We start from the raw sequence: 23,420 nt of genomic DNA on the forward strand, positions 1-23,420 counted from the left end.
TCTTTATTTTCATTTCTCTAGCTCTTTAAGAGGAAACTGATATCATTGCAACTGCTGTTCGTTATTATTTCAATCTTATAAAATGAAACTTTATAGAATATCTTCCAGCAATAGGAGACTTTCTAGCTATTGGCAGACTGCTCATAAGTGATAAGAAACAGTTTAGTAATAAGCTTCCCTTCAGCTAAATATAGCATATACAGTTTAAATGCTGTGCCTGTAAACAGGGTGTGCAGTGTAGAGAAACTGTTTAATATTCCAAGTTTACTGCCAACTTAAAATTATAACATACATACTTAAGCAGAAATAAATATTTCTGGTGATTAAAGTAACAGAAACACATGAGACCATAAGCAGGATTTGATGCATTTAGAAACATAACTGAATTTGAAAAAGTATCTGTTACTCTAAGGAAGGAGGATAAGAAATCAAAGACCTGGAAAAGGCTGAAGAATACCTATGTCTAGTTACTGTATTAGGACCTTGTTAAATGTGGCACGGGGTCTAAGAACAGAGAAAAAAAAAGCTGCTCGAGGTCCTCTTACACCAGTCTTTTTTGTCATTCCCAGTAAAAAAGTAAGAATAAGTAGGTGGAAGAAAATGGGCTTGCCCTTGCCTCCATTTCTCTTGGTGGACATTTTCTGTGAGTTTTTTTCATGAGTTACTGTGCTTTGACTTGAGTGGATTAGCTGTGCTCAAACAAGTAAAAGAATTAAATGAATGTAAAAATGAAACTTAGATTGTCTTTTTGCATCATCTGGTGAGGTACAGGCAGTGTTACCCACCAGAATTAAACAATTTGCTGTAAGTAGGCCTAAAGTATTAAAGTCTATAAGTGTGATACAGTAATAAAAAATATATACATAAGTTATTTACTTTTAATTTATATTTTTATATCTTTTAATCATGTAATGCATAGGAACACCTGCCCCAAACACACACGTTACTTTCAGCTCTTAAATAAAATCAAGGTGATGAGCACTCCACTGTAACAGTTATAATCCAAATTATCTATTAAGCTTTTACAGTAAACCTGCTGAGAGAGACAGGTCTACAACTAAAGCCAGTTCTCCCTCCACCTGCTTCTTTCAGTGCATTTAATTTTTGTGATTGCTGTAGGAATTTGCAATCAGAATTGGCACAGGAATGACCACCAAGATTGCATTTTTGATGCTTATTTTCAAGCTGTGCTTTGAAAAAGGTGCTAGTAAGATTACTTTGAGTGTTGGGATTCCTGAGTATTTTAGATGAAAATCTTATACTTGCCATTACAGGTTTTGCTTTCAAAATGATCTTTTGCCCCACCTCCACTGTGTGTATAAGACTGTGAAATAATGTGTGACACTTCAGAGCCTTCATTGCTTTGAGAAGTTCATATATGTAATTCCTGGTGCATCTTCATTTATTCATGAGGAAAAGTACCACACTTTCCCTTCTGAACCGTCATTGAATCAACACCCTGAATATATACCAGGGGGACATCATTTAGCTACAACTTCCAGTTTTTCAGTTAACGTAACAGAAGGTTTAGCTCCTGGTGGTTAGAAAAGACCCACTGGAGTTGCCCCAGGGACAGTCTATTAACCTCTGTTCTCTGCTAACGTTATTGGAGAAATTATATTCTGCCTGCTGGGCTCCTAGGTTCATCTGCAAATCATATTCCATCTAAAATCCATATGAATTAAGGATAAGTAAGTGACTGTAAGATAATTACTGTAGAGCTCAATCTCTATAAAATGTACTGTTCATATCTGTAACAGGCAAACTGTATCTGCAGTGAGTCTTACGCATTGTCACTATACAGTGTTCAGCAGTCTGAGCATATCTATCAAGAAGCAGTTTCTTAACTGTAGAGTGCACACAATTACTTCAATTACTTATGAATCTTAATCTTTGATGTGTTGTGGGGCCTGACTGAAAATCCTTTGGACATTTTCAACGATTTGGCAAGGAGTTACAGAAGGCTTGAGAGGAGACCTTTGTACAGCAGTGTAAGTAGCTGCAATGATTACTGGCTTCTTTCGTTGTTAATTAAATATAAAAATGATATCCCATATTTTTTATAGATTGGTCTAATTTTGACATCTAAGTTCAACCTCCCTTCTCTTCTGTGGTATAATATATATTATTTCCCAATTATGAAAAATCCAGTGAAGCTGACGGAAGTGAGTGTAAATTAGTCATAAGGGATGAAAAATGATTAACGGTAGGCCAGGCTGTCAATGAATGGCTAGAAATATTAAGACTATTAAGAAAAAATATTTAAATAGAACTAAAATGTACTCAATCTTAATAAATGTAAAGCTGTCAATCATATGCAAAAAATGGCTGAAATATTCAACGAGGACATTTTGTTTTTTAAAAGAAACAATGTATTGCATGGTTGCAGTAGCAAAATACCTTTGCCTGTGTACCTGTCTAGAAGGATATGACAATAAAATATATTAATGCATGATAATATTCATATTACAAAGCCAAAAACTCAGAAGTTAGTTTAGCATCAGGTAGAGATTTCCTTTGAAGTTTGATTACTTGATTTGCTTAGTTTGATTAGCATGATATTGGACTGAGAGCAGCCCCGAGAAGAAGGACCTGGGGGTGCTGGTTGATGAGAAGCTTGACATGAGCCAGCAGTGTGCACTTGCAGCCCAGAAAGCCACCCATATCCTGGGCTGCATCAAAAGCAGCGAGGCCAGCCAGGCGAGGGAAGGGATTCTCCCCCTCAGCTCTGCTCTTGTGAGACCCCACCTGGAGCCCTGCATTTAGCTCTGGGGCCCCCAACACAAGGAGGACATGGAAGTATTCAAACGAGTTCAGAGGAGGGCCACAAGGATGACCAGAGGGCTGGAGCACCTCTCCTATGAAGACAGGCTGAGAGAGCTGGGGTTGTTCAGCCTGGAGAAGAGAAGGGAGACCTTACAGCGGCCTTCCAGTACCTAAAGGGGGGCCTATGGGAAAGCTGGGGAGGGACTCTTTGTCAGGGGATGGAGTGATAGGACAAGGGGGGATGGTTTAAAACTAAAAGAGGGTAGACTTAGATTAGATATAAGGAGGAAATTCTTCACTCAGAGGGTGGTGAGGCCCTGGCACAGGTTGCCCAGAGAAGCTGTGGATGCCCCATCCCTGGAGGTGTTCAAGGCCGGGTTGGATGTGGTTTTGGGCAGCCTGGTCTGGTGGGAGGTGTCCTGGCACGTGGAATTAGATGATCTTTAAGGTCTCTTCCAAATCAAACTATTCTATGATTCTTTGATTCTACAGTTATTCTGAAGAGCATCAAACAGAGCTGAATGCTGCTATTTTTAGCTGCATTGAGTAGTACCTTCCTTTTCTTCTAATGCTATTGACATTTACTCTGATCAGGGAATTATAAGAAGTCATGATGCTTTTTGAGAAGGGATTGGGAAAAAAATAACCTCTGAGAATCGGAAAATTTGCCAAACCTGATTTTGAAGGAGGACTGAACCAAGGTTAAAGTTTGGTTAAGATTCAGCATGGAAATTCCAGTTTAAATACTTAGTCGGGGAAAATCTTAGTAGAGGCTGAAACCAGTCACAGAACGGTAAAGCATTGGACAATCTTATCAGTAATCATCACATCTGGCCTTAACTAGCAGGTCAGTCTCAGCTGTCCTAATCATTCCCCTGGTACTCCAGTATTTTCATCAGAGGAGTTTCATAGGGACATACACTTTAAAAGGTATCCTGCAATGGTACTACTATAATTTTTATTTTCAGAGTAAAGCTAAAACGAGGCAGCTGGATTCTCTTTTTCCTGGTAGTACTCTGATATATATGATGCAATTCTGATGATGCTACTCATTCTGTGAGTGCAATTTAGCTGTTAAATTGGCTTACATGGTTATGGAAATTTCTGAAGGGGAAGATGCTAACAAAATAAGTAGGTCTGCCTGAATATTGCAGGAACAGTATGTGGTCTCAAATCTACATTTACTTAAAGTGGTGTAATGCAACAAACTTTAATAGAAAAGTCATTATGAAATTAAGTCATTCAACAAAGAGTAAAATTTGTATTTCATTTTTTGTATCTGTCATCATAGATTTAGCTCTGTGTGTAGTAATGCATTAATTTCTGATCAAATTGGTTATGTTCATCCACAATTTTAAGGTTGACAATGTCCATCTATTTGGATTTCTGTTAATTCTTCCTTCTGTAGTTGAAATATTTTGACCATCCATTTCTTATCCATCTAGAGTGTCTTTTTTATCTTGATACATTTTTCTCATTGTGATCATGTGTTTTGTTCTCCAGTTTGTACATTTTCCACCCATCCATTGCAATGTGCTTGCCCATCCATCCATCTTTGAAAAGATGACCTAAACTGCAGGGATTTGTCAGTCTGCTTCTCATGGACAGAGATCCTGACATATAGACTGGGTAAAATGGGCAGGCAGACAGGGGTATTGATTGCTCCCACATGTTTCTCTACATGCAAGTACTGTTAGGAGCTTCTAAAAGTGAAGATGGCTAGCAGATGCCTCAGCTCTCAGTTCATGAGAAATCCTGAGCTGCTGTTGTATATCCTCCTGTACGATCACCAGGAAAGACTAAGGAGTCAAACTTGGCAATGGGCTTGTAACAGCTTCCAACTTGCTCATACTGCTGTTCTAGATTCCTGCTCTGGATACATTTACATTTAAATGCTTACTTTTCAAGATATTACCTTTAATTCTACTTCTCAACACTGGAAATTAATCTGCAAAGGTCGAGGTCTACTAGTATTAGCAGAGTCCCCGCAAAAAGTAGAATCAACTGTATTTATTTGTTGAGTATCTCCTTGCTTAATGCATGCTTCTTTCTCACCCTAATCTTCGCTGAAGCCTTTTCTGCCATTCCAATAGTGTTGTGGGCAGGGTGAAAGCCAAATTAGTGATGTAGCAAAAACCAGACTAAACCTTGAGGGCTGAGTCTGCCTGGGCATGTGCTCACAGACTTTGTGCGGAGCATGCTGCAGATGTGAGGGCAGGCAGACTACAAAACACAATGCTGTCAATAAAGCTGCAGAACTCAAGGGCGTCAGTGTTTCTCAAGCTTCCTTCATCCAAAGCCAGAGGGCTTCTGTAATTTCCTTTGTTCCTGCTTCCTCCTGAGGGACAGCTTTCTTTAAAGAAAATCTAGGATGAGTGATAGGTAAGGCCTGTCTGAAGAGACCAGAGGGAACAGTCTGCTGAACTTGATGCCTGAAGGTAGGGAATTCAGAGTCAGGTAGCCCGCGCAGTAGAGAGAGGCAACATTTCTTATTTGAAAATAACAGAGACAGATGCAGTCAAAAGTCTGTCGCAATAACATCTATTTTTAAATTCTTCCCTATACCAGAAAGAGCTCCCTCCTAATGAGAAGTCATAGACTCTCGACTGTTTTTTATGGTGACATTTTGCTTCTTCTAATTCTCTTCCTAATGTACTTTTCTAGCAGAGCAAATAATAATTATGAGTTATAATCATGTGGTACTATTCTTACCAAACAACAAACTCAACCGGAATAGTGCCAACCAAAGCTGCAAGCAATTTCTCATTTAGGAAAATAGAGTTTTCTGCATTACTGCTATGGAAAAATGTCATATTTCAGCTGATGGCATACATTGTTCTAGACATAATGATCCCCTTTGTTTATAATGTTGATGAAGCACTATGCAACCGCTTGTCAGGTTTTGACTGCACCTGTTTGCAAACTCAGGTAATTATGCTCCGTTGTCTAATTGCTTATTTTATGGATGTTTTGCTCACACGTTTTTAAGCAATGCTACTTGATTGCAGATAACTAATGGTAGCGATCTCTTCTCATTATCGTACTTTAACATTTGATTTGTCTGATTGCTGCAGGTGGAAACAATAGGTGATGCATACTGCGTTGCGGCAGGGCTCCATAAGAAAAGCCTTAGTCATGCTAAAGCCATTGCCCTGATGGCACTGAAGATGATGGAGCTTTCAGAAGAGGTCCTCACTCCAGATGGGAGCCCTATTAAGGTAACCCCTTTGCTCTTTATTCTCAGCTAGTCAGTGGTACATTGGCCTGATTAATTCCATTGTTTTCTGTTGGTAGAAATCTACTGCTAGGAAAATTTGAACTTGCATTAAGATTTCACAGTCTTTTTTTGTGAGCATATATTTCACTGGAGCCCGTTGACAATCACAGCTACTTTAGCAAGCACAGCAGATGACACAAAATCAGTAGAGACCTAAAATGCACATTATGCACATTTTGGTGAATGTAGGGATCTACTTTGGACTAGCTGTCACTTTGTCATATGCATCGAATGCTTATTTGTAGCATTACGCACAATTCGGTGCACTCCTGGAGCCTTTCTTCTAGTTCAGTTTAGTGTGAGAAGACAGTTCACATGCTTCCGGACTGTCCCATGCTACAAGCCAAAACGTGTGATGGCATTTGGAAACACATTTCAGAAGTAGGCTCCTGATCTGAACTTCAGCACTATTGTGGAGTCACTCAGTTCTGCATCTCTGAGGGGCACATGTCTCTTTTAAAAATAGTTGATCTGAATAAAAGAGTGTGTGGACTGCCTGCTCTTTCTTGGTGGTAATGTACTTGCTTCCCACACAACTCCAGTTCTTTCCACTAGATTGATATGGGAGGCAGCAGGAGGTGGAAAAACATGTCCATTTTGTACCATTTTAAAGTTCCACTCTGCTCTTCTGCTGCTTTTGATCTTGCACTGACCTTGTAGCTGCTAGCATTTGGAATGAGTAACATTGAAGTAAAAGATGGAAATTCAGTGGGGAAAAAAAATCCATGCATTTCTTTTACAAGGTTTGGATTACATATTGTCTTCATTATGTGTACTCACTCCTGTTTCTGGTTAAATTGTTCTTTCCTTAACGCACACTTTTTGTTTTCAGAGGAAATGGAGGGATTATTTAGAACAATAATTCAACACTGTCTAAAGCCTATAACAAAAGCCATATGTAGCTGGATAAGAAGGCAGGACAGAGTTCCCATGGGATAATTTATATCATTGTTGAGTTGCACTTTGCAAACTGCAATTTCTCTTATCTATTAACAATGATGGTTGCAACCATGGATTTTTTTTTCCAAGAATTCGAAGACATTTTGAGGTTTTAAAACTTGACAGAAAATAGATAAAACTCAAAAAAATATTCAGTGCTGCTGAGATGCTTCTTGAGCAATGAGATTATATATTACTAAGTTCCAGCCTTTCTCTATTAATTATTTATTAAATCAAATCTTGAACTATACTACTTGAACTCTTTGTATGTGGTGAATCAAGAGAGCTTTAATCCAAATGAATTGTTATGCCCTGAAAGGAGAAAGGAAAGTGTGGACACAACTCATCCAAGCTAGAAATTCTATGAAATATGGCAACACAATATTAAAATGAAAATATATTAAGTTCTGGATTAAATATTTCCATTTTTTAGTACTGATGGTTTGGTTGATTTTTATTTTTTATTTTTTTAATTCCAGAAGAAAATATTTATTTGATTACTGCAAAATGTCCACATATCCAAAAGCATAACTTTTTGTAAAAATTCCTTGGACTATGGATGTGGAAGAAAATTTCTGGAAAAGTTTACATGGGCATTTATCAAACAGAATAAGCATTAAAAGACAAATGTTTTCTAAAGACTGAAGAAGAGATAGCATTTTAAGTTTTGATGTAGCTAATCATTTACCAATTCATGAAATTGGTATTCATTTACTCCAATCAAAATAGATTTTCTAGATTGTTTGATGATTTCTCTATTTTTCCAGTGAGTATAGCTGATTAATACATTCTATCTAAACTGTCATACACTGCCTTCCAGATCCTCTCCAACTTCTTACTTTCTTATGAATGGTTCCTGCAATCACAGGGAAATTATGAAGGTGTATGTTTTACTCTTAGAGTCACAGTTTGTGGTTGTTTTCATTACTACTGTCACTTTTCTTCCGGAAAATTCTTTATGGTTTCAGTAACTGCATAAGAAAACTTATAAAAGAAAGACTATGAAGACAATGCATGGCAAATATGCTTGCATAAAGAAGAGAATGCTAAGAATAACTGCATATGTTCAAAAAGTCCTAATGAACTTCCTTTTGAATTCAGAACTATCAGTTCATCATAACTTATGCTGAAAGTAGAGGTACTGAGAAGGTCCTCAGTGGGCGTTAGTTATCCTGTTTTCAGTTTTAAGTGTGAGTGATTTCAAAGCTGGAGGGCTGGTGATACCAACTAATCACACCTCCAGGGTGACAAAAGCTTAGGAAGTTATTGTTGCCTTTGTAGTGAGCCTGCTAATTCATGTTTAAAAAAATGTATCATTTAGAAAGGAACCTTGATTAGATTTTAAATATATCAGGGTTAGGATTCCTCTCACCTGGATTTCTACTCTGTAAAACTATAGAAATAAGGACTTTTGGAGAAGTCTACTCTAATTTGTCCTAGTTTAGGTATCTACTCTCGCATGAGATGAATCACACCCTAAAAATGTGTATTTTCTCAGTTGTCTGTAAGGGAAGTCTGTAGACCTAGCCTAAATGTGGCTGTCTACACTGTAAGCTTCTACACTCTGTCAGATGAATCCTCCTACAAATGGCAAAGAATGCATAGTTTTCTTGCTGATTATGTCAATGATTGTCACAGTTAAAAGCGTATGTACTACTTCTAAATTGAATTGGCATGACTAACTTCCAGCCAGTGCTGAGTTGCACAGAGTGGTCCCTGTATTCATTAGTTTTTCACAAAACTGTGAAGGTGTCCATTGTGCCACAGACTTCTCTTAACGAATACACCGTGTGCATAATCCACCTGAAGTTTAAGGAACCCCTAAGTGTGTGTAAAAGTTACAATGGTCTCAGCTCAGGACCATTAATAGGAAACTCATTGCTTCACACACCTTGCAATTAGGCCTCACCATTAAGAGTTGAAATTTTAACTATTATATATAACATTAACTGTAAATGTGAAGTATACTCTATGAACTGTGAAATGGCCTCACTTCTAAACAGTGAACTACGATGTATTATAATGTGGCTACTTTGAACTGGTCCTGTTGATATGGATGTCAAAACGAGTGCAGTATTTTGACTATATTTTGACCTTAATTCATATCTGTGATTCATGTTACTGAGATCAATTCACGTTCCCTGAGTCCTTGCCAAGAGTTTCAAATATAGAATACTGATTCAGGTTTTGTTTTCTTGTATTGAAAAACCTGTATCAGTGTTTGGATATTTGAAAACTTGAAATCAAAGGGCACTTTTCCTCATGCTGAACTCTCTTTTTGATATTTTTGACAGTTTTCGTGAACAACTGTGATCTTCATTCTTCGTGATGGTTTACTAGCTATTTTGAAAAAAATAAAACAATTACTTCACCAACTCTGAGACAAATTTTCAAAACATAATTCCTAAAAATAAGGGACCTTCTGATCTCAGGAGTAAGCAACTGTGTTGTCAAGTTCTCCCCCCAAAAACTGGCTGATAAACCTTAACTGAACAGGAGGAAGTTATTCTCAGCCATTTTATATAATATGTGACACCACAGTAACTTGAAGTTTGATTTCTGTTAGTAGGCAGATTATTATAGAACAGTTATTCTGTTGTGACTGCATCTTCTAATAAGTAAACACGCTATAGTCTTGCTGGTGTTTGCACTGGATTTCTTTTCCAGAGGCATACCTCTTGTTTAAGTTCACTGAGATCAGCAACGGAAAATGAGTTCAGAAGTTATCCCTCAGCTTATTGGGGTGTGACTGATCACCATGCGCATTTAAGATGGCTAATTTATTACATAGGCAATGTTTTTTTTTAGGCAGACTCAAGTTATGAATCTCTTTGGGTTGTCCTGCTTGCAGAGATTTCAGCTCTAGGGAAGCCTAACACTGCAATTATGAAATGTAGTGCTTTTTATTTGATGATTACTCAATTAAATACATCTGACTTTATGATTATGGTTTACAGAATATATATATTTTCTAAATTACTTTGATGAATATATTTTGTTGTCATCTCAGGACCGAATTTGCCATAATGTAAATATTTACTTTTTGTACTGCTTGAAATGATCATCCCCTGTGATAACAGCTTATTGACATCTTACTGAATTACACTTACAGAGCCCCAGAGAGGGACTCGGGAAGTTAGGGAGAAAAAGTAAATGAATGAATGAAAAATACTATAGCACATAAATGGGAATTTAGGATAAGATTTTCACCTGTAACGTGCATTAGCAGACAATCAAATTAGGTTTGTTATCTGGGTTCACAGTTTCCATTTGAAAGTATTCATTATACACTTTATGAAAAATCTGCCCCTTAGAGCAATACCTGTGTGACTAGCAAGTGCTGATGGGCCTCAGGATGGTGCCAAGGTGTATGAAGCAGGTCTGGTTTATATCCAGCCCCTGGTCTCACCCTGTGAGTCAGAGCTCCTAGCGTGCTGATGAGGGCACCGTGGTGTGCAGCTGACATGTACTCCAGCATTTATCACTTCCAGCATAGCCAAGGGCAGTGGAAATGCACAGGCAAGAGTGAAGACCCCAAGCCTGCACTCCTTATACCAGCGTGAATAGCCTGTGATTTGCACAGTAATGAAAAAATTTTTGCAGAGAGAGAGAGTGGGTTATATTATAGCAGCCTCCACAAGTCCTATCATCAGTGTTGTAACACAGTCTGCTCTTTTTGAAAGAAATATTTGTAACAGAAAATGGGCTGACAGTTCTCCTGTGAGTGATGGAGGATACAATATTTTTACTCAATTCTATTTGAGGCAAAATCCCATTACTATAACATGAGCTAAGGCCTTAGTACAAAAGAAGGACTTCTGGCTCAGAAAATGCTTGTAGAATTGGATGTATGTTTTTATCCTTTCGGCAAAATGCATTTTAGTCTAGCAGCTCTCATCTGATTTAGTGTCTGCGCCACTAATTATATGTAGTGCCCTATGACTGTAGTTTGAAAATATTGATTTAAAATTCCCTTCTACATTTAAATGAGCATTACTTGAATTTAGGATATTCTTCATATTTTACTGGATTTCTTCAGATAAAGTGGAAGCGTGTTAATTTTAATAGCTAGAGATAATGCTGTAAGAAGAATTCTCCAGAACATAGACCTTTAGAGATAAAGGTCACAAAGCGTATCTCATTTAATGTGTTTAAACCCATCAGATATTATCAATGGCATCACTTTTTATCATGCTTCAAATCCTGCCCAATTATTTAATAAGCAGTGTGTATCCCAAAGACACGGAAAGGCCTCCTCTGCAGTTTGTTGTTAAAAGGACTGGTCTGGCAGAACATACCTAGTTTTGACTAATGAGATTTTCCTGAGAGGTTATTCTGTCAGATTGCCAGCTTTTTTTTTTTTTTTGCTTTTTTTTTGCTTTTTTTTTTTGCTTTTTTTTTTGCTTTTTTTTTTCCCACTGTGTGAAGGTGATCCTAGTAGGGCTGTGAAGAGATATAGAACTGGGAACACACTGAGGAAAAGTGAATGATTTACATGAAGCTGGAGAAATTAACTGCAATTATGTAGACTTGTTATATACTGGTAATCCTAACTAAAACATACAGTTTGGACCATACCACAGTAATTCAAAACATGTTTTAAAAGATGTTCCACTACAGCAGAAAATTGTCATGTATATTTCAGATTCTCATGTTAATAATAACATGAGAATTAGGCCTGTAAATGCTTTAATCAGAAACTGAAGCAAACACATACCCTCAGTTTTCTCTCTGCTTACCTGCTAAAAACTAGTTCATGAAATAATCTAAAGTGGAGGAGGTTTTCTAGCTGATGCTGGCTTCAGCTGGATTAATTAATTCTCAGGTGAAGTAGATGGGACCTTGTATTCACTGGGATTGCAAGGCACGTGGTCTAGTCCTTGGCTCAATTCTTTCCTTGTTATCAAGATACGCTGCATTTGCAGCTTCTAACTTTCAGATGTGCATTGCCAAACCTGTTTTCCTATTGGATTTATAAACTACACTCAAACAATGTAGTCTGGTACTAACACTATCAACACAAGAGCCTGTCTTTGTCTTTCAGCTAGCAAAAGAAAAACAGCATGGCAGAGGGAGATTTTTATATTGAGGGTGGGATTAACCTCATCTAATTTCAAACACTGACATTGTAGGAAAATGCATCAAAATAGCTCCCTCTGTAAAAGGGGAGAATATAGGTATTTTAGTCTATACTCATCTGACATGCTTTCAGTGTCTACTTCGTAATGAAATATTTGAATGAATATTTGTCAGGTAAGTCCTACCTCCACGGTGAGCAGGCTAATGAGCTCTCAGATATATGGATGATCCCAATGGAGGGAGCTGGACAGAAACACAGGTTCAAATCTTTGTTCAGTCACAGCCTTCCCATTTGAATTTTAGATGTTTTCCAGGCATTCCATACTTCAACTTCCTAAACATACAATGTAGGTGAGAGCTAATGCTTTGCAAGTAAAACCATTTCTGCAGCACGCCTAAGTTGTCTGACTTTACAGCCATGCCACTGCATTAGTTTGGGTTTGTGTTGTCTGTTTATATGCCTGTGTTTGTGTTGACTGGAACAATGAAAGCCTGATTTTGATAAACCTCTGATCTCTGCTTCTGAAGTGGTAACTATTAATAAGCATGAACTCTGGCTCCTGAGTAAAGGTGTGAAGAGACAAAAGGGCTCTCTGTGCTGTAATGGTTCATGCCCCCAGTGAGAAGGACACATGGCAATGGGCAATGAGTTTTAGTGTGTGTAGCATCTTCTGCCTGCTCATTAAGTGTTCCCTTTTGCATTATGGTAATATGGCAGTTGGGCCCAGAACACAAGTAGAGTGAAAGCACTGACGTTTGCTTGAATATATGCTTTTTATGAGTTTCTAAATGAAGCAGCCATTCCCAAACGTACCACGAAGGAGTGTACTTCAGTGAGTGTTATCTGTGTAATCCTTTTCAGTGCGTCTTGCCTTTTTTTAATTTAGATTGTGGCGTGCTAGTTAGTGGTCCTCACCAAATGTGCATCTTTACGTAAGCAGTAACAGGTTGTCTGCTTTGTTTTAAGTTGTTGAAAGGATGACTGCTGATGCAGGCATTCTCATCAGCCGTGTGTGAAGAGCTGCGGCGTTACTGCAATGCTCCTTGCTCCATCTGTGGTCTCCTAGCAACTTTGCCTTGTACCTAATGTCTAAATCAGCCTCTGGAAGGTATATAATATCCTACTTCAGGCTGGATAGCCTCAAATAACTAATTTCATTGTGTTAAAAGAAAAAAAAATCAGAAACAGTTCCACAAAAGAAAGACTTTCATTAAGAAATATTTTGACTAAAAATGGATGAAGAAGCCAGTGCAATGGTGTTTAGTTTTACAGGCTTACCAACATTTGGGCAGCGTTACTCCTTTGCGGAGCCTTCAGAGCTGCACGTCTCAGGGCAAAGCTCAGTGCTTTTTCTCAAGAGTGCACATTGGAAATGGTGAGCCTAAGCCAGCTCTGGAGACAGTTCCCTGGACGTGAGTAGAGTTTCAGTTCCTGCTCCACGCCTGCCTTTGGAAATGCAAAGTGAGAGAAGCTGGTCTCCATGGCTCTCTAGGCTTCTGGGAAATTGCAGAAATTGCAGGTTTTATTAGGCTATCCTAGGGGAAAAATTAAACCTTCCTCAGTCCTCCAATCATTTTCACTCAAGTGTTTCCTTTTGCCTGATTTTAATAATAATCTTTATTATTTCAAAAACCACGCCCATTATTTTCAACTTCCATTCTTTGGAAGGGACTTTATCATACCCAGTTATATATTACGCCCACTGTATGACAATGTTACTGAATATGTGTTGCAATGACAAGGGTAAGTGGGGTTTAATATAACTACTAGGTGCACAACAGCAGCTTTGTGGAAGAGGTTGGTCGGAAAAATCAGACGGATATTTATTCTGCTGAAGAAGGATGTTGCCCAAAGGGTTGGTTATTCTTTCAGATGGCATGCATTTCTTGCTTTAATCAGGTAGCAGAGCAAAATCTGTGGTAGATGATAAAGGTAGACTTTTAAAGCTACCAGTGCTTGATCCTCCACAGCACGAGTGTCAGCCTGCTGTGGTTGAAATTGCAGGGCACAGAAACATGATATCAGGATTGGCAACACAATGTAAGCCCAAGTTGAATTAATTAATTACAAGGCTATGAAGATATTCTTTTTCTGGCTGCTGGGAGGAAGAGACCTGAAAGATGAGCAGAGAGCTAATTAATAACGTGTGGATCACTGGAAAGAGAATTTGCCTTTGGACCTGGGCATTCTGCTCTCATGCATTGCTTTCTTTGACATTGCTCTCCTAAGAGCAGGAATCACAGAATCATTAAGGTTGGCAAAGACCTTCAAGATCATCTGGTCCAAGTGCCCCCCTACCACTAATATTGTCCACTAAACCATAGCCCTAAGTACCACATCCAACTTTTCCTTAAACCCCCAGTGATGGTGACACAAAGCCCCATTCTGTCTACTCTTGTCTCCATGGCAAAAGTGAAACATGTAAAAAACAGGGTACGTACCCGGGGCACCTTGTGGACTTTTCTATTATTAGTTCACAGTGACTACTCCACGTTCACAGCAGTTCGTGATTCACAGGATTTGGGTTTAACTGACTACAGAAATGCATCTGTAATTCAGTCATATGTCCTGTTCACTAAGGCAGGCAAAACCTTGCTGTGATGGATGTACCTAGTTCATAAGTTTGTCCACGTACCACACAGTGAGCGTTCATTACCTCCTCCACTGGACATAACTAAGTGCAGAGGGAAGACCAGAGATGGTTTGAAGATTTAGTTCCTGCATGGGATTTGTGGCCACAGGATGTGCAGCTGGATTGCGGGGTTAGGTTTAAGGTCACTGGTCTGATTCTCACGGTTCAGCGGTTGTTCCAGACACAAACGCCTCCAAGTAATGTACCATATGTCTGGCTAGTAGTAGAGCTGGTTGGGAATTTTCCATGGAAAGCAGTTTTTGGCTGCAAACACTAAATAATCAAAACCAAAAACCTCCATAGAAATGCCTGGCCACATTGTCGTAAGTCAAGAATATAAAATTTTTATTTTATGAGATTTTTTTCTTTTGCTACAGAACAGCAAATAGATTAGTGACTAGAACAATCAACTGAAAAAGAAAAAGAGAAGGAATTAAGACAGAGTAAAGGATTGAAGTAGTGTCCTTTGAAAAAAAAAATAAAAATGTTTTCTTGGCTATCGAAGATGGAAGATACCCCATGAAAAACATTTTGTGTTGGGGCAGTTTGCACAGATATGAAATTGCACATTTTGGTTTAGACTTGCTCCACTCAGTGGTGTACTTCCATGCTGAAGCTGAAATTTTCAACTCTTACTATTGTCATCAATTCTTAAACTTTTTATTCAGGCAAAAGAAACTAAGCAAACAAACAAAAAAGCAGGAATCAATACAACCCACTAGGTTAATAAATAATCAAATCTGAGATGTACACTGGAACTTTAGGATGTTGACATTGTTCTGTCTTCAAAAAAAACAACAATAAATGTTTACAAAGTGAGAATCACCACGTGTATAGTGATATTATGGATTTGTATTAAAAAAAAAAAGGTCAAAACATTATATAATTTAAAGTTATCCATGAAAATTTAAAGAATTGGGCTAGGAACCCAGGATGGCTGAACGCTGAGCTTTTATTTCTGCTAAGTCAGGAGTCTACGTCCCTGAATATCTGATCTCTTCTTCCCTCAAGTGTGTCTTTCTGTCATATAAGACCCAAAAGTCAGGTTTCCACTATCAGCTACGAGAGTATTTTTCCTGTCTCCTGAGATGGAGAAGAGATGGAAAACACTACACAAAAAATAAATCAAAGTATTGATAAGACAAAATACACAAGCGTATGAAAAGTCACAGAAAGTAAATAGTAGTACGCTGAGAAGCAAGCACAGATTTTTGCATACAAATAGTGCTGTATTGGCTTTCGTGGAGTCCAGCCACATATGCATGAACAGAAAATGCTGCTAGTTTTGAATTGCTTCCTCACTGAATTAAAAGGCACAGGTGCTCTGACAAAGACCTCTGAGTGGGAATTAGAGGGGAAAAGACTTTGCCCTTTACAGCTGTAGAGGTGGTCTCTACCTGGATGTCTGTGTTTCCAGCTGCTGAGATACTGCCAAGCAGCTGCTGCCCTGTGCTGTATTGCTACAGCATCTGCCTCTCCTTGTGCTTCAGTGTCCAAGCTGTCTGCACCTGATTTTTGGTCTGCTTCTCTTAAGGAAGCCTCTTCTGGCCCATGCTAGTGATAGGAATGAGGAACCTCCTTTACTGTCCTCTATCAGGTATGTTGTCTTTTCCAGGCTGTGTAGTGTTTTATTTTCAGAACCACCAGTACTTCACCAATGTCCCTTCATTTTCTTTCTTTCTTCCAAGGGTCCAAACAGTGGAGTTGCCTAATCCAATTGTTTTTAACTGGGGTCATACAGTGCCATTCGTTTGTGTGTTTTAGCAGGCAAATCAGCCTCCTTTTATCTGACCCTTCTCTGTAAGCAAAAGATGGTATGTACCCAGGAGCCCTCTGGTGTGGAGAAATAACACATCCTCCTGGATAATGCAACTTGGGCATTCATTGTGCTAGGTGACAGTGCTAGCATATCTCCCTCCTCTTTCACCCTCATGCAGATAGGAGAAAAAGACCCAAGAAATGTCCTCTTTTCCATTTTCTTCTCCCCTCTCCTTTGTTTCCTACTGCATGGATACTTTTGAATGAGGTCCACTAGAAGTAAAAAGAAAACAACAAAAAATGGAGCTGAGCTGCTCCATGCCTACTTTTTTTATACTGCATATGTTCTGTTATGCATTTCAAAGGTGTAGCTCTTGTCTATTCTCCATGACTGACTAGTTACCTTGTCCCTTTGTCAGGTTTCTCCGTCTGTTAATATAATTTTGCTGGGAGGACTATGCTTGCTGCAGAAAAGGGCCCCCACCAGCCTCCCTGACAGAAAGATTTTCCATCTTGCGAGGAAGAGCACCTCGGTAACCCTTGTCTTTTCTGGCCCTGAATTGACAGCAGAGCCTTGCACAGATTCCCAGAAGAGCTGCCTTTGGGTTGTGTCTTTCTCAGCCCCACTGGGTAGTCCTGTAGATATGTTAACCTTTATACAGCTCTGGCTCCATACTTTGTTGTCCACAGTTAGGGGATTTTTAGAGGCAGCTGCTAGCATCCCTTTGCAAGACCCAGGCAAAGCAGTTGTATTGTTTAATGAGAATTCACTACTTTTCTTCCTCCATTCCCTCCAACACACACACTTCTGAGAGTAAAAGTCAAAGTCTGCTGTTTTAAGCACCATTTAGAAACCTCTATCACATAACTGTTGTCATTATGCTGTGCTAAACAGTGAGTCATGATGCTGTGCTATATTTGAGCGAACAGTTCAGATAGGGGGTGGATGCCAAAGGATAATACTTGGCCTTCTGTTTGAAGCTGACAAGTTCAGAAACATTGTTCAACTGTTTTAGAATAGTTTCGTTCCCTGAGGAAGAATGTATTTCCTGTCATAAATAAATCCATAAACTAAACGTTTAATGGTATTTCAGCTTCCTTTCATATGAGACATAGAGCATTTTGGAAAAAATGTCAGTACTTCAGAGGAACTTGCGACAGCTTCTTCTGTTCAAATGTCGTCCTTAAATTTAAACTAGAGTAAAAGTCATTCAATGTAAATAAAGAGCTTCAGAGACTTCATATTGAATAACCTGAACTTTTCTGTAGACAAAATGATCTGTATGTTCTGGTATATCTCATGTCTAACTTTGGGTTTTGCATTTATATTTGGGAGAGGAGAGAGGAGAGGAGAGGAGAGGAGAGGGAGAGGAGAGGAGAGGAGAGGAGAGGAGAGGAGAGGAGAGGAGAGGAGAGGAGAGGAGAGGAGAGGAGAGGAGAGGAGAGGAGAGGAGAGGAGAGGAGAGGAGAGGAGAGGAGAGGAGAGGAGAGGAGAGGAGAGGAGAGGAGAGGAGAGGAGAGGAGAGGAGAGGAGAGGAGAGGAGAGGAGAGGAGAGGAGAGGAGAGGAGAGGAGAGGAGAGGAGAGGAGAGGAGAGGAGAGGAGAGGAGAGGAGAGGAGAGGAGAGGAGAGGAGAGGAGAGGAGAGGAGAGGAGAGGAGAGGAGAGGAGAGACATTAGTTTTTAATGGAAAAGAAGAAGAAACAAGACAAAATACTTTAAGGATGCTCAGTTAATATAGGGGCTTTTTAGCTTCTTCCTAGCATGTGAGCTTTTTGATTAGGGGAATAAAAAGAAAGATGATGGGTTAGGTTGTACTGGAATTTCTCCCAGGTGGCAGAACTTGGAAGCATCCAAGAGATTATTATCCAGCATGAAGACATGATTCTTATGTGGGTTTGAAGCTTTCTTACAGGAAAAAGAATCAGCCCTGAGGCAGAAGATGAGAAGTCATAGATTTCTGAGATCTCATTTTTCATTCAGGGAAAGTAAATATCCATACCAGCAAACACAAGGCACTGGATAATTTCATTCCTGTTCTTGCTGAGATGTAGTTTTCCTGGAGTGAACAAGATAATCTTGACATTCAGATAAAGATTATAACACTACTTAAAGTTTCCACCGTTATCTTAACATTTAAAGAGACAGAAACTGATTAAAACAAAGCTTATCTAAAGTGATGATATATTTCTTTTCTTGAAATTTGACGTTCATCTGGGAAACATAAGATACTCTTTATAAATGAGTATACTTCCAGTCTTCTGTGGAAGTAGAGACATCTCTTACATCAATTGGAATGGAAAGTGAGTAATTAAATCCCTAAATGCCTTATTAAAATAGTGTCTTTTATGAAATATTGTTTTTCTTTCCATGACAGCTTACTTGGTAGTAGGTGATGCATTTAGAAAATGGATGAAAACAAATAATAGCTACCTTTACCAGAAAAAAAAAAAGTCTAAAAAATAGGTATATTTTTGACCGTGCAGTTTCTAGAATTCTTTTGGTGAGGAGCTAACTGCTGTTGTTACTACTTTACTACTGTTATTTCTACAGGCTGGTCTTTTAGAAATCACACTGTGACCACAAACAACTCCTTACAGAATTAGTAAGTATCTGTTGTGAGCGTCAGTCTGTTTTGCTTAAAAGACACAGATTGAACCTCACCTTCAAGAAGTCTTTTCTGTTTTTGTGGTCTGAAAATCAGGCCTCTGCAGGGCATCTGAAGTAGGACAATTAAAATCCCTACCCACTCCAAACTGTGTATAGTCAATTGTAAAAGGTGTTTTTATGATGCGTGGTTATAGGATTGTAGTCTTTTATTTATTTGTGATTTTTTTTTTTTAGTTTGTGGTTGACTTTTTATCTTTTCCAGTTTACAGAGCTTTTTATACACCAACTTCAGTAACTAGTTATTGTACTTTCTTCCCAATATTATTTAAAAGTCATCATCTCACAAAACACTGCTTGCTTAAACTTAGAAAATAGCATTGCTGATCAGTTCTGGGTTTGATCACAATTCCTACTGATTTTATCAAAAATAGTCCATGGGTTATAAGTATTGGAAACATTTTAAACTTGGTTAGCTACCTATACATTTGTGCATCTTAGTGGTTTGGGACCTGAGCTCAAGTCCTTTGACTTGAGTACAAAATCTTTTACACTTATCTACCTTTGTTTAGCCTTTGATTTTCTGAGGTGAAGCTGTTTCTGAATATCAGTTTGCAGATACTGGAAGACATATATATAGAAAGACTTAAAATTTTTGTATCTGTATAACAAGTATGTATGTGTTCAAGGATTTACACAGTGTTAGAACTGTATCATCTTGTAAAACCAAAAATGTGTGGAATGTCTCTTAGACATTAAAATTGGCATGAGCCATAATTGCTCTGCAAGTCTCTGGATTTCTCTTTTTTCTCTCTTTTACTTTTATGGGAGTAAATAGATGACTGACTCTGAAGGTTTAATCCAATCTGTGAGAGCTTTTGCTTATAGGATACTTGACTATCTGAAGTGTTGAGTATGTTTTAAAAATAAATTTTATTTCAGTTCATATTCAACTATGAATACATTTAAGGAATTTGTATTTTCTAAGAACTACCATAGTTGTGTTGAATAAAAAAATGATGGACTTGCATCTACCAAATCACTGCAGACTTTCAAACTTGTATGCATTTTGCTGATACTTGTCTGCTCTAAACTGGTCTATTTTTGATTCTCTTGAAAATATCTATCTTTCTGGACTTACTAAAATGAATACTAAGAGATATTCACCTAAGAAAATTAGTTAATAGCCAAGTCCGTGTCCCACACATAATTATATTTAGGTTTAGGTAATAACAAAAACTCTGAATCATCATAACAAACTGAAGTCGTTCCTTAAATATAAGTAAGTATTCCATGTCTATATAATATATAGGTATTTAATGAAAGGCCAGATTCAGAAAACCTGTGTGTGACTGATCTGCACCCACATGAGCAGTTTATAGCCTTACAGACTAGTGTTATGGTTAATAGTAAGAATGATCGTTGAATGTCTAATTTTGCCACTTTTCAATAGCTCATGTGTTTTATGGTTAAAAGAGTATGCTTATATCAAAGGGAAGTACAAATCCCATAACATTAAAATCTAGTAGGGAAAATGTATTTCAGTAATCCCTTGAATCTGTATGAACTGACAAGGACTATAATCAAAGTTTATTGGATGAGTTTGCTTCAAGACACCTACTATACGGAACTTGCCCTTAACATATCATGCTGGGAAATCTCTGAGTAGCTTTACTGCTCAGACACATAGCAGTAGGATAATTATATTTAAAAAAATAAAAATAAAATTGTTAACTTCAAAATACGTTAGTGGAGCTACATTTTATAAAAGAGAAGCCAATAACGTATTCAAGAGAATGGGAGTCCAGACAGTTCAGACAGTGTTTTCAGTTTTGATGTAGCTTTTGGGATAATCGCAATGTCAACTGTAAAGCCTATGGAAGCCTGAGAAACCCATACAGCTTCAAAAAATACAGTGATGGATATTTTCTGTAGATGTCACTTTGTTAGCTTCTGTGCATTGAGGCAACATGAAAATGTCTCCAAAATTAATAACTGAGTCTTTTCCTATATAAACTTTCGACACATACTAATTTTAATATGGACAAGATATATTACACACTGAAATATTGTTGTGGGATGAAGGCAGTTCCATTATTTTTAACTCCAAAACACCAGCTTCCATTTCACTGGGCTACCTGTGCATAAGAACTTTCTCAAAGGTGAAAATTAAATATGTTGTGGAATTTAAACTCATGGATTTTTGTTGTTGTTGTATTTTGTTTGCTTGCTTGTTTGTTTTTTATATTTCCGTATGTGTTTACCACAAAACCTCACATCTCTTAGGAAGGTATTTGATATTCAAATTTACAGTCTCCCTTTTCTTAAATTTTTGGGGAGAACAAAGCATGATTATATTATGTTTGGCACTGTATAAAACATTTTCTCTGCCAAAATGAAAAGAAAATTTTCACAGGCTCCAGTGAGACTTTCATTTAACCCCATTTGTCTCCAGGGTACTGTCCCTGCATACTGGGCTCATTCTTCAAGTGTTGCATCTACTTTCATGGCCACAGTATTGGACTAGATGGTCTTTTGGTTTGATACAGTACAGTTGTTTTTATATTCTTATCTAATGTATTGCCTACTCCTAGTCACAGACCTCTGCAGCTAAATGTCAACTTGTTTTTCTGAAGAAATGACACACTTTATAGCTAGGATATCTTAGATAATAAAAATAAAATAAAAAATAAATAAAAAAAAATGTGTGTGCTGTGACTGAGGTCATGGCATCTATTTCAGTCTGGTTACCCTACAACATTTTATGGTTGCTTATGCACTGCCATTTCCTCCCTGATGGCTTAGTAGAGAGATTGTGAAATTGCTAATTATAAACATATTGAGGAGACTATGACATCCTTCTTCAGTTCGCAGAGCTTTCATTATTTCTGAGCATACGCCAAAGAATTTTTACCCTTTTGTTTTTCATGAGATCTTCCTTGATTTTTTCCATTTGTTGCATTGTGTGAACATTGTGAGTATTGGTTACCTAAATTATGTGACATCTTTTCTCCCTGGACAGAGCAAAACCTTCTAGTGCATGAGAATGAATGACAAAAAAGCTAAATAAGGACTATTCTTGTTCACACACAAACACTATTGTTTACAGGAGATGAGATTAATTTTGTAAATATCTGTTCACCAGTAAAGTGTTTAGTTGTGAGTGTTCATCACTAGAAAGAAATGAACTGTCATTCAAAATCAAAATGATTGCTTGTAAAAATGTATTTTTTTGCAGAGTGAAGAAAGGATATTCTCATAGTAGAACTGTCTCTCTAGTTATGGCTACACAAATTTATAAAGCCACACTCTATAATCTACAAACTGTAATACACTTAAGAGTTTCCAATCTAGTTTTCAATGAGGCTTACCATGGTATTCTGCATAGTCATCCTACAGAGCTCAACATACCTTGATGTAGAAGCATGAGTCAGGCACATCATCCTTTTTCTGTTTTTTGACTTTTCTGTAAGTAGAGCCAGTTGAAGCTGAATCCAGCAAAGAGCCACCAAGATGATGGAGGGCCTGGAGCACCTCTCCTATAAGGAGAGGCTGAAAGAGCTGGGACTGTTCACCCTGGAGAAGAAAAAGCTCAGGGGGATCATATCAACGTCTATAAATACCTGAAGGGAGGCTACAAAGAGGATGGATCTGGTCTCTTTTCAGTGGTGCCCAGTGCCAGGACAAGAAGCCAAGGGCACAAATGGAAAGACAAGAGCTTCCCTCCGAACATCAGAAAATACTATTTTTTTATTTTTATTTTTTTTTACTTTGAGAGTGACCGAGCACTGGCACAGTTTGCCCAGAGGTGTTGTGGAGTCTCCCTTCTTGGAGATCTAGTTAGAAATAAGTGTATATTTGAGAACGTTCTCTATGTGTAGGGGACGTCTTAAACCCCAAAAATCTCTCTGTAAATGCTTTCATTTGGAAGGACCAGATAGCAACAGACTGTTTTTAATTTGGTCTTCTGAAGACAGAAAAGCAACATGGAACCCTGACAACTTCCTAAAAATTATTCTCTGTAAGCTCCCCACACTCCTCTCCAAAAAAGCAAAAACAGAAAGAAGCCAATAGGAAAAATTTGGTTAGTGGTTGTATACCTCTGGAAGTGATTTCAATCCGTGTGCATAAGAATCATGCAACATCAGTAGAAAGCACTAAAATTCGTGGAAAGGGGTTTGTGCTACCAGTTTTGCTGCTGCTTCCTTTCCAAGAAAACAAGATCAAATCTTTAACTAGACTTGTGTTTTCCTCGGCAGGAAGTGGGGGTGATGCAGATGTGAGTATAGTTTATTTTGCCATGGAGATAAAGCATTCATTTTAATTCATTTTGTTTGCAGACATTTCTAAAAGTCCATCTCTT

At 38.1% G+C, this 23,420-nt stretch overlaps 1 protein-coding gene across 1 annotated transcript in view; it reads left to right on the forward strand.

The window, feature by feature from the left end:
* Positions 1–23,420, forward strand: part of GUCY1A2 (guanylate cyclase 1 soluble subunit alpha 2) — a 173,746-nt gene that overhangs the window by 103,032 nt on the left and 47,294 nt on the right. The window contains exon 6 of the mRNA XM_080593301.1: positions 5,841–5,984. Coding sequence (XP_080449427.1) covers positions 5,841–5,984 — 144 coding nt within the window. The remainder of the gene's footprint in view (positions 1–5,840; positions 5,985–23,420) is intronic.

The sequence above is a fragment of the Anser brachyrhynchus genome (genome assembly GCF_964034855.1).
Source record: "Anser brachyrhynchus genome assembly, chromosome: 1".
In the NCBI taxonomy this organism is placed as follows: Eukaryota; Metazoa; Chordata; class Aves; order Anseriformes; family Anatidae; genus Anser; species Anser brachyrhynchus.